Source organism: Eublepharis macularius, chromosome 8, assembly GCF_028583425.1.
Source record: "Eublepharis macularius isolate TG4126 chromosome 8, MPM_Emac_v1.0, whole genome shotgun sequence".
Taxonomy (NCBI): Eukaryota; Metazoa; Chordata; class Lepidosauria; order Squamata; family Eublepharidae; genus Eublepharis; species Eublepharis macularius.
Genome location: NC_072797.1, coordinates 39,547,890 through 39,560,000, shown reverse-complemented (window position 1 = coordinate 39,560,000; position 12,111 = coordinate 39,547,890). Strand labels below are relative to the sequence as shown.

General features: G+C 43.4%; 1 protein-coding gene across 3 annotated transcripts in view; it reads right to left on the bottom strand.

Moving 5' to 3' along the window:
* AP3B1 (adaptor related protein complex 3 subunit beta 1) overlaps positions 1–12,111 on the bottom strand; it is a 306,280-nt gene that overhangs the window by 232,283 nt on the left and 61,886 nt on the right. For all 3 annotated transcript variants that reach the window (XR_008597515.1, XM_054986527.1, XM_054986528.1), the window contains exons 5-6: positions 11,662–11,822; positions 264–330 (exon numbers count right to left, since the gene is read on the bottom strand). Coding sequence is in view for 2 of the 3 variants with exons in the window: in XM_054986527.1 (XP_054842502.1) it covers positions 264–330; positions 11,662–11,822 (228 nt within the window). In the remaining variant the exon portion in view is untranslated. The remainder of the gene's footprint in view (positions 1–263; positions 331–11,661; positions 11,823–12,111) is intronic.

Below are 12,111 nucleotides of genomic sequence, written 5' to 3'. Positions count from 1 at the left end.
CCCACAATGCTGGCCATGGGTAAGGAAAGTTAAGTACGCAACCCTACCTCTGTTCTATTTTAAATGTTTTGTGATAAAAATAATAAAATAAATGCAGGCAGATTTTATTTGGGATAAATATGCAGAATACACATTTTTATCTCTTCTAGCTTCTGCTTTAAAGCTAGTTTCAAGTTTAATTCCCTTAAAAATATTCTTCAATAACTGCCTTTACTAATGAAAACTACAAAATGGGTTATATTGAAGAATTTTTAATTACTTACTGTGCTCTTGTCTTTCAGAAGCTTCTCTATCACTTCAATTAACATTTCCTTTTGCTCAGGATCAAGGCTAAAGGATGGATGAAATAAAAGTATCAAATCCTCTTGGATTTACAATATTTTATATTTAGGATATTCTACAATTTTTTTTGCAATCCTATATTAAAAAAACACTGAAAGATTACATGAGTGAATAGAAAAGGAGAACAGAAACATGATTATCTTGCCTTTCAGGAATACCTTGCAGGGAGTAGAGTCCAGTAGCACCTTTAAGACTAACCAACTTTATTGTAGCATAAGCTTTTGAGAACTACAGCTCTCTTCATCAGATGCATCTGACAAAGACAGCTGTAGTTCTTGAAAGCTTATGCTTAAATTAAGTTGGTTAGTCTTAAAGGTGCTACTGGACTTTTTACTATTTTGCAACTACAGACTAACACAGCTAACTCCTCTGGATCTGTAACCTTGGAGGGAGGGGAACAAATGCCTGTAGTTCTAAGGAGACCACACAGAAACCATCAGGTTTGTGTGCTGCAGCCCTCTGCAACTCACTCATGCAAATACATTTTAAAGCCCTGTTTCAGATAACTAAATATCTTGTCAACCTATGGATTCCGCTTCTTTGCTCCACTGGAAAGTCATATAGAGTCATGGAAGAACTTGCCAGGAGAGGTGAAAAAACAGACATTTGCATGCTGCTGCCCCTTCTGGTTCTACTCCCAGCCAGGGGGTGCTCGTGATCATATCATCATCCTGCAGGGCTATAATATCTTGCTGTTAAATGCCAGGTCATCTGAGAATATGAACAACCTATCCTTGCAACACAAATGGCAACAAGATTGCAAATTGGGAAAATATCTGGTCATCAAAATTAATCAAATCTCATGTCATCAATACAAGCCTCCAAACCTATACAATATTACATCGCTGGTATCTCACACCACACATACTCTCTAGGATAACATCAAAGAATTCATCACAATGTTGGAAAAATTATGGTAGAATAGGTACTTTTGCATACTGTTGGTGGCAATGCCCATATATTGCAGAATTCTGGGATAAGGTATTACAACAGATATCATACATAACCAAATATGATATACCCTTAAAACCTTAACTGATCTTCCTGGACTTATGGCTAAATGTGCCAATCCCACAAATAAGGCGAGACCTGATTACTTCACTTTTAGTTGCTGCTAAAACGGCTACTGCCTCTTGCTGGAAAGCTTCATATCCACCTAACCTGAACGTATGGTTTAACGAAGTTTGGGAGCATATGGCAATGGAGAAAATAACTGACAAACTACATCAGGCACTACACTACCCCAAACTCTCAAATTTTGCAGAAAAGTGGCAACCAGTTATAGATTACCTTATACTCAACAACACACAACCAACAACATCACCGTACCTGAATTGCCTTGATTTAGATCTTTAAAGTGGAAAAGGCGAAACTAATTAATACCATACTAAATTTTTTCAAGGTCCTTATCACTCTCAAATCAGTATGTCTAGCATATCTATATGTTATATAATTGCTTAACCTACTCTGATCTATGTATATTATCATATCAACAATTCTACTATATTATGTATATCTTTATTATCTTCTTTGTATAAAGTTTGAATCTGTATTTTAAATTATGTTCTAATAAAAATTTAATTTAAAAAAATGCCAGGTCAGTTACAGGCAAAACAGAAACTATCCAGGATTTAATTCTGGATGAAAGGGCTGACCTGGCATGTATCACAAAGACCTGGTAGGGGGAGGGGGGAGCAGTTAACCTCTCCCAACTATGTCCCATAGAGTACTCAGTGATGTATCACCATAGGCCTGGTGGGTGGGGAGATGGTATCGCCGTAGCCTAGTGGCTTTATAGCCTCCTGCATTGATGTCCTGTCCAGGGCTCTACTAGTTTTTAGATTATGTATCCGTATTGGGAGTACAAACCAGGATTGGAATTCTGTACCACACACCCCACAGCATAACTGTCTCCCTGCCTGAGCTAGTGTGAGTAGTTTCAGGGTGGTGCTGAAGACTTCTAAGGCGGGTTGTTTTAGGGGATTTCAGCATTCATTTAAAAGCTATCTTGCTGGGAGTAGTTCAGGATTTCACAATCTCCATGACAACCATAGGCCTGTCTCAAGTAATACCAGACCTCACACACTGTGTCACATTCTTGGTCTGGTGATCTGCTCTGGAAGGTGATCTGAAGGTGGAGGGATTGAAGAAAATCCTCTCGTCATGGTCAGATACCAAGACTCCACAGTAGTGGGGGACTAATGAAGATGATTTGCCCCCATAGCCTTATGTAGGTAAAAAGTAAAGGTAGTCACCTGTGCAAGCACCGAGTTATTAATGACCCATGGGGAACATTGCATCATGATATTTTCTTGGCAGACTTTTGTTACGGGGTGGTTTGCCATTGCCTTCTCCAGCCATCTACACTTTCTTCCCAGGAAACTGGGTACTCATTTTACCGACCTCAGAAGGATGGAAGGCTAAGTCAACCTTGAGCTGGCTACCTGAACCCAGCTTCCACCAGGATCGAACTCAGGTTGTGCGCAGTGCTTTGGCTGCAGTACTGCAGCTTACCACTCTGTGCCATGGCTCTTATAGTCTTGTGTATCTGACTAGTTTTCAGATGGCTTTAGGGGATTTTCTTATTGATATGGTCAGTGCTCCTATCAATACTCTGACTGATCACTAGAATGGAAGATTACCGTGAAGATTCCTTTCTCAGTGGTTCGGGAGTGGGTCAGTCCTGACACTTGGGAACGTAGCTCCTCCTTCGTAATGCAGGATCAGCCGACTCTTTCTTGATCCCGGAGGAGAGGTGCTCGTTCCAGCGTCCTTCAGTTTGTTCTCCAGCTGTGATCTGCCAGACTTAACTTTTCTAACCTGGTCTATTCTGTCACCCTCCCCACTAACTACTGAACTTTATCTTTTTTTTAGGACTGACCCACTTCCGAACAACCGAGAAAGGAATCTTCATGGTGAGTACAAATCTTCCATTCTCTGGTGATTATGGAGTGGGTCAGTCCTAACGCTTGGGATATCCATAAGCAGTATGCCCCAGGGTGGGTATTGTTCAGTCCTATGTTTAGAGAGCATGCTCTAAAACTCTCCTCCCAAAGGCTGCTTGCGTTGAGGCTATTTTATCAATCCTATAATGTTTTGTGAAGGAATGCACCCATTTCCAAGTGGCCACTTTGCACACCATTTCTAACGAGGCGAAGGATCTTTAAGATGCTGATGTAGCCGCCCCCCTTAAGGAGTGCGCAGTGATCCCCTGTGGGGGCTCCAACCATCTTGCCTTATAAACTAGAATAATTAATCCCCTAATCCATCTGCTTAGAGTTAAAGAGGATATACACTTCCCCAGTGAAGCTTTTCAGAATGACAGTGATTTTCTCCACTGTTTTGTCCTATCCATGTAGAAACTTAGCGCTCTACGTACATCTAGACAATGCCATTCATTCTCTTTGTCATGCACTAGATTCATACAGAAAGAGGGCAGGATTATTTCCTCACTCCTGTGAAAGGTGGAATTGACTTTAGGTATGAAGGATTGATCTGGCCTAAGCACCACTTTGTCCTTGTGGAATATGCAAAATTCTTTATCCACCGACAGGGCTCTGATACCCTTCTCACTGAAGTTATACCAATTAGGAAGATGGTTTTAAAGGTTAGTTCTTTTAGTGGAATCGATGCCATCGGTTCAAACGGCTCCCTCATTAGGGCCTTCAACACAATGTTGAGATTCCAAGTGGGGATGTATATATATGCTGGGTGGCTTAAGTTCCCTCAAGAATCTTTTAATATGTGGATGCTGAGACAGGGGTCCCTTTTTTGTATGACCTCTAATTGCCAAAATGGCTGATACTTGTCTTTTAAGAGTACTAGGACTGAGACCTTTCTCTAGTCCCTCCTGGAGGAAAAGAAGAATGCCCTTTACTGGAATTGTTATAGGATCATTCTCCTTACCTGCGCACCAATCTTGGAAGACTTGCCAGGTATTGTTGTAGCTCCTGTTTGTGGAGCTCCTTCATGATGCCAGCATAGTCTGATTTTGCATATGCCATTTCTTTCCATTGGTCGTGTTCAACTTCCATGCTGTTAGTCTTAGCATAGCTGGTTGAGGGTGTTGCACTACTCCCTGTGTTAGAAGATTTTTCTGTATGGATAGTTAACATGGTTCCATAGCTGAGAGCCTCATTAACTCCTGGAACCATGCTCTCCTGGGCCAGTAGGGGGCCACCAGTATCACTTCCGCCCGTTGTTTGATGGTTTTCTGTATCGCCCTGTGGAGCAGCTGAATTGGTGGAAAGGTATACAGTAGCTGTTTCGGTCATTCGCAGTTGAGGGCATCCACTGCCCAGGCCTGGGGGTCCTGGTTTCTCGATATGTACCTCGGTACTTGATGACTCTGGTTGCTTGCAAAGAGGTCCATTTCTGGTGTCCCAGACCTTTGACAGATTTGAACAAATACCTCCTCGCATAGTTTCCATTCCACTTGATCTACTGCTCCCCTGCTCAATCAGTCCGCTACTGTATTCTCTTGCCCGGCCAAGTGTACTGCCTTTATCAATCTGAGTTGTTACTCTGACCATTCCATGATGTTGCAAGCTTCCTTGTGAAGGGATCAGAACCTTGTTCCCCCTTGCCTGTTTATATATGCTTTCGCCATTGTATTGTCCATTTGGACTAACATGTGACAGTCTATCAACAGGTCTTGAAACTCCAGCAGTCTGTTCCTCATGGCCCTGAGTTCCAGAAGGTTGATGCTCTGGGACTTCTCCTCTCCTTTCCATGTGCCCTGAGCCATTCTCCCCATTGTATGAGCTCCCCATCCCCACTGACTTGCATCCATCGTCACTACTATCCGCTTTGATTCTCTGTGTGCGACGCCTTAGGAGAATTTTCTTGAATTCCTCCACCATTCTAACTCTTGTCTCAGAGTCTCCAGAATGCAAACAAGTCTGTGCCCTTTGCTCATAACAACATCCTGGTATCTCAGGAGAAATCTCTAAAGGGGACGGGTGTGGAATCTTGCCCACGGCACTACATCCTGGAATGAAACCATGGACCCCACAAGTTGTGCCAATGTCATCACTTACACCTTCCGTCTTGATCTGACTTTGTTGACCATGGCTCTGATTTTCTTCTGTCTCTCTTGTGACAAGAATACTCTATCCATGTTCATGTCTATATTCACTCCAAGATGCTCTATCAACTGTATGGGAAGAAGGGAACTCTTTTCCCTGTTTATTATGAATCCGTATTCCCGAAGACAAGAGGTTGTCATCTGCACTGCCCTGATGGCCACCTCTCTTGATGGTGCCTTTATGAGAATGTTGTAAAAATATGTGGAAAGCGACACGCCCTGAAGCCTCAGGTGGGCTACCAACATCACTAGAATCTTTGTAAAGACTCGGGTGAGGACTTCAGCCCAAATGGGAGGGCCTGGTACTGGTAATGTCTTTGGTCATAGGTAAATCTCAGGAACCTTCTGTGAAACTTCCATACTGGAACGTGCAAGTAGGCCTCTGAGAGATCTATGGATGCCATGAAGTCCTTCTTTTGAATTGCTGATACTATAGACTTGAGCGTTTCCATCCTGAACTTGCGTGTTCTTATGAACACTTGCGTGCTCTTTAGCCATTTGAGATATAGTATGGGTCTCGTGTCCCCATTATACTTTGGGACTGTGAACAACACTGAATACACCCCATGGGTTCTGTGTTTCCTCGGTACTGGTTCTATGGTTTCTAGCTCGAGGAGATGCAAGATTGCTTTCAGTATGCGTGTTTGCTTCCTGATTTGTTCTTTAGCACTTGAATGAAGTGACTGGGGGGATCTCTGTTCGAATTCTAGTGGGTACCCTTCACTTACTATATCCAGCACCCATCTGTCCGTCACAGACTGCTTCCAAATATTTGAGAACTGCTGTAAGTGCCCCCCAATACTCTGTGCCCTGGTTTCCTCCAGATAGTCAAGCCGAAGGGGACTTTTTTGGTCCCTTCTGGTATTGTCCTGCCTTCCCATACGAAAAGGATCTAGTAGAGTCCCTAGGTTTTGGTTGCCAGCATCCCTGTGATGGTCTTGCACTGCTTGACCTCCATGGTTTTTTGGTGACCCAAAAGGACTGAAAATTCCTCTTCAGTTTGCGGTCTTTTCTCTTTGATGGAAGGGCCTTTCTTTTCTTTGTCCTTCACTAGAAACCTGTCTAAGGCTTCGCCAAAAAGGTTCACTCCTCTAAAAGGAATCCCCGCCACCTTGGCTTTTGTTGCCAGGTCGACATCCCAGTTCCTTAGCCATGTATTACGTCTGGCCGCCACGCTGAACGCCATCGTTCTTGATGCCAGCTGTAGGGTATCCAGGAACACATCCGCAGCAAAGGCTGTAGCTAAAGTAATCTTCATCTCATCTTTGATAGTTTTAGGCACTTCGCTTCCTGCCACAGCGAGATCCGAAGCCCAGGAGAACGCCACTCTTGCAAACGGTAATCCTGCTAGTGATGCCTTGAGTGATATGGAGGACACTTCAAAATTCCTGCGTAGGGCTTCCTCTATCCTCCTGTGACAAGGATCCTTGGGTATGCCTTCAGCGTCCATTGGTAGCACTGAGGAGGACGCCAAACTCGTCACTGGATCATCTACCAGGGGTAAATTGAATTTCTTGGTGGTCTCCAGAGTCAAAGTGTAGAACTTCTTGAAGACCGCGTATGGAGCATTTGGTTTAGATGGTGTTTCCCATTCCTTTTTAATCAAGTTGTAAAATGCTGCCAGCATGGGAATGCCTGAGGCCACTGACCCTGGTTTTGGAATAACTCTTTCTGCCCCTTCTGGGAATTCTGGATCAGGTTCCCCTTTCTCTTTAGACTTATGTGACATTTCCAATACTCTCAACACCTTAGGTAGTAATCTATTATAAAGCTCCTGAGGAAAAAGCCTAGTATGCATGGTAGGCACTACTGCCTCCTCCTCCTCTGATAACTTGCCCTCTTCTTTATCTGAGGAGGATTCATACCTGTGGGAGTCCTCTGACGGGCTGTCTAATAAGGGAATGGCTTCCCTTTCCTCCCTCCTCCTCCTTTTTGATCTTGGAGGAGATTGGGATGTTGCCCTCTTTTTCTGGATCTAGGCCCAGCCAAAGTCTGTCGGTCGGGTGTTTTCTCTGGTTTCGCTTTGCAATAGCCAAAGAAGAGTGGGAGGTGGATAGAAATCCCGCACCAATCCTCCCTAATAATTTAGTTTCTCCACTCTTCTTTTCTAGCCACCGGGATCGCCGCTCTCTAAGGAGCGAAGTCAGATCTGTTCTGCACCTAGGCAGGGCCAGCAAGAACTGAAAGATGCTGGAACAAGCCCCTCCCCTCCAGCATCAAGAAAGAGTCAGCTGACCCTGCATTACAAAGGAGGAGCTACATTCCCAAGCGTCAGGACTGACCCACTCCCTAACCACCGGAGAATGAGGAAATTACCTGGACAAGTGACACAACTGCTCCTATGCACCCAAGGCAGTCCTTTGGTTTACTGAGGAGGTGCAGACTATGAAAAGAGAGAAGGCTAAAACAATAGTGGAGGAAGACAAAGGACAATTCCAACAAGGTACGGGCTACAGCTCATCTTAAACCCTACTACATTGCAGTGAAGGTGGCAAAAAAGCAATTATTTTCCATCACTGCATTTTGCACAGTGTAGACTTGCAAAACTCTTCTGGATGGTCAGGGGCCAACTATGCTTTGGCCTACAGAAGGTGGACTGCTATGCAGCCCGCTGCAATCATTTTTCTAAGCACGCAACAGATAAAATCTCTTGTATCTGTTCTGACTTGTACACTAGCAGTGAAAATATTGGATGGTCTCAGGGTGCTGATCTGTCATGTTGTATACCTTTCAGCTTATACAGTCTGATGATTTGGATAGGATCCTTGGAAGTTTGACACCTACCATATGCTTGTATGACCTTTGCTCCTCTTGGTTGCTTAAATCTGCTGGGGCGGGCAGTAGACTGAGTCTGGGAGACAGAAAATGCCTCCTTGCGAAAGGGAATGGCCATCCATTTCCTGAAACATACAGCAGTGTATCCACTTCTAAGAAACCTACTCTAGACTGAGGGGAGTTGAATAACTATCATCCAGTTTCAAATGTACCATTTTTGAGCAAGGTAACCGAATGAGTAGTGGTTGGGCAACTTCAGGGACTCCTGAAAGAAGGAGATTGTTTGGATCTGTTCCAATCTTGTTTCAATGCAGATCATGGGAATGAAATGGACTTGGTAACTCTAGTAGATGACATGCACTGTGAGATGGATGGGAAAGTGTAACCTTGTTAATTCTCCTCCCAGATGTCCTGGCAGTTTTTGATACAACTGATCATGGGATCTTTCTGGACCATCTTTCAGGGCTGGGACTGGAAGGCACTGTTTTCCTGTGGTTTCAGTCCTACCTTGAAGGTTCTGGGGGACTGCTCTGCTTGGCATCTGGCATTCAGAGTCCTACAAGATTCCATCTTGTCCTTCATGCTTTGCAACATCTATATAAAGCCAGTGGGAAAGGTCATCTGGAGATATGGGCTGAGTTACCACCAATACACAGATGATACTTAGCTCTTAGCTCATGTTTCCAACAGATTCTAGGGAGGCTGTGGAAACTGTGGATAAGGGCCTGGAAGCAGTTTTGGAATGGATTAAGATTAACAAACTAAAACTTAATCCCTCCAAAATGGAGACACTGCTGGTAGGGGGAAAGTCTGACCAAAGAACAGGGATATCTTCTGTTCTGGATGGTTGCACTCCCCTAAAGGAGCAGGTTTGTAGCTTGAAGGTGCTGCTGGACCCAGTCCTCCTGTTGGGTAAAGAGGTGACAATGGTGGCCAGGGATGCCTTTCACCAGCTAACGAGCAAGCTGCAACCCTTCCTGGAAGGAGGGGGGAGATCTGGCCACTGTGGTGCATACCCAGGCAACATCTTGATTAGATTACTGTGATGCACTTTATGTGGGATTGCCCTTGAAGATTGTCTAGAAGCTACAGTTGGTACAAAATGCTGAATGTTGTACCACTTGGTACAAAATGCTGCATGTTGACTGCGGTGGGTAGGACCATATTACTCCAGTCCTGGAGCCACTAGAGTCTACACTGGCTCTCAATTTGTTTCTCAGCTTAATTCAAGGTGCTGTATTGACCTTTAAAGTCCTACATGGCTTGGAGCCAGCATAGGGATCACCTTGTCCTATATGAATCTACCCATCCACTCTGGTCATCGTTGGAAGCCCAGCTTCAGGTGCCCGTACAATCCGAGGCTAGACCTTCTTGGCCATGCCATGAAATTTTGGAACTCTCTCTCCCCAGGGAGATTTGCCTGTCTCCCTCTATCATTGTCTTCTATAAGTGGGTGAAATCTTTTTTTGTTCCATTTGGTATACCCTCAAAAACTGTTACTGGACCTCCTCCCTTGTGATTGGAATATGGTTCAGAGCACGTTATGCGTAGTACACATGTAGTCTAGTGAACTGTGTTTGAACGTTAATGTAGTTTTTTAACAGGTTGTATAACCATAGAGATGTTCTTTATGGTTCTTTACTTGTTAGAATGGACCAATGATGACCTGCTCATTTAACTTTTCTTGTCACATTCTAATGATTTATATAGTTTATCTTGCATCTGAACATAACATCGCTTTTTGGTTAGGTTGAATGTCACATAATTGACAATCTGAATGATCAGCTAAATCTAAAAACAATGATATTTTTATACTGATGTCATATGTAAGGGTGTGCACACGAAAAATATTCGGGTTTGGATGCTGCTTTGGATTCAGATTTCTAAGTTGCTTTGGTATGCTCCATAAAGATTCGGAGCATACTGAAGGGATGGGAGAGGAGGGAAGCCACCCCACCCTTAAACTCCCACCCCCACCCTTTAACCCCACCCCCTTACCTGGTCAGGCTCCAGCCACCAAAGCTGTGCTGGCCAGCAGAGAAGGCCTTCCCTGCTGCCACCATGGCCGGCGCGGCTGGCCAGCAGAGAGGGCCTTCCCTGCCGCCACTGTGGCTGGCCGGCAGAGAGGGCCTTCCCTGCTGCCGGCGCTGCACCAACACAGCTGGCCGGCAGAGAGGGCCTTCCCTGCCGCCGGTGCCATGTCGGCAAGGCTGGCCAGCAGAGACGGCCGCCACGACCAGAGGCCAGGGGGGAGACAGGAGGGCCTCCTCTTCCAGCCGGTGCCAGCTAAGTGGGGGTGGGGGGGAATGGCTCTGCCGCTTGTGATAGGGCTTCGGGAAGCTACGGGGGGCTCTGCCGCTTGTGATAACCCCACCCCCCGTAGCTTCCCAAAGCATTACGAACGCTTCAGGAAGCTTTGTTTAGGTATTTCCAAATCGGGGCCAGCATGTTGGCCCCAATTCAGAAATAACGAAGCTTTCCGAATCGGGCCCAATTCGGGTATTTTACCCGAATCGGATACGCGAAGCGCACACCCCTAGTCATATGTGAAAGATGTTAAATTTTTCAGTAGATAGCATATGTCAATTCATATAAAAGATGCTACCCAGATAAGGAGTTGGAGTTTTACTGAGAGAAATCTCATGAAGATGTAAGTGAGAAAAAAATATTTGTATGTGCGCTGATTGAAAATTCAATGGATTTCATAATAAACCTGATTCTAAATCAATCTTAGATGCAATTGAGAGATGTTAGGAGAATTAATACTTGTTAAATTTATCTGTTCCTTTCTTATAGGTTTTATTTTAATAATCCTTTATATTTTGATATCTCGCTTTATCAAAATGTTAGAGTTTATTTCAATAAAGAATAAACATTAAACTCTAAAAGAAGTCTGTGTACTTTGATGGGAAGAGTTAATACAAAGAGAACCCTTATAAATTATTTGCACTAATTGACAGGTTCTCTAAAACAGATCTCTGTTTTAGGTCTCACATCTAAGGCATTTACAGCTATTCAGACCTGGGACATAAATCTTGACACTGGAAGGTTTGTAAGCTTTAATGAGCATGGATAAGCTATCTGTTGCACCCTGGTTTTGGTGCTGTATGTTTATGTATTTATTTATTATTTTATATATTATTTTTAATGTTGTTGTAACATTAAAATATTTTCATATTCTTGGTGACCCTATTTGGGTGAAAAGGTAGGATGAAATAACCACTGATTTTTCAGCTGCCTGAATAAATAGCCTTGATAAATTCAGACAATGCTTTACATACATAGCTCTGATGGGCCTCCAACAATGTTAGAACAGACCTTTTAGTCAAAGTCAGTTTGCTGACTTTATGCCCATTAGCAGAAGGCAGTTATCATAAGCTGTAGCTAAACTTCATTATAGCACACTCTACTGAACATTAAATACATCTCTTCCATATTCATGGCTGAAGAGAACTTACCTGTAAAGCTTTTGAATTGCATGGGCGGCATTTTTTCTAACATAAGGAGATAAATCAGCTGATGCTTCTTTGATAGCAAGCATCATAATTGGAACAATAATTGGAACTCTGATACTGGATAAGACTCTCAAAGCGCTTGCACGGATTAACTGATTAGGATCCTAAAATGAAATGAAATATTAGTTATCTTCAAATATATTGTTTCAGTTACTCAGAAAAAGCATACATAATTTGTTTTATTTCTGAATTTGTACCCTGATTGAAAAAAGACTCAAAAAATCCACTGCAATACAAATACTCAGATATTATGCTGTATTGCCAGAATGATAATTTATCAACTAGGAGATAAACCATCAGAAATATTTACATTCAAGTTGACAACCTGAAAACCTTTAAAAACAATCTTCCCCTATTTTGAAAGATATTGTGCAACTACAGCAGGTGGCTTTC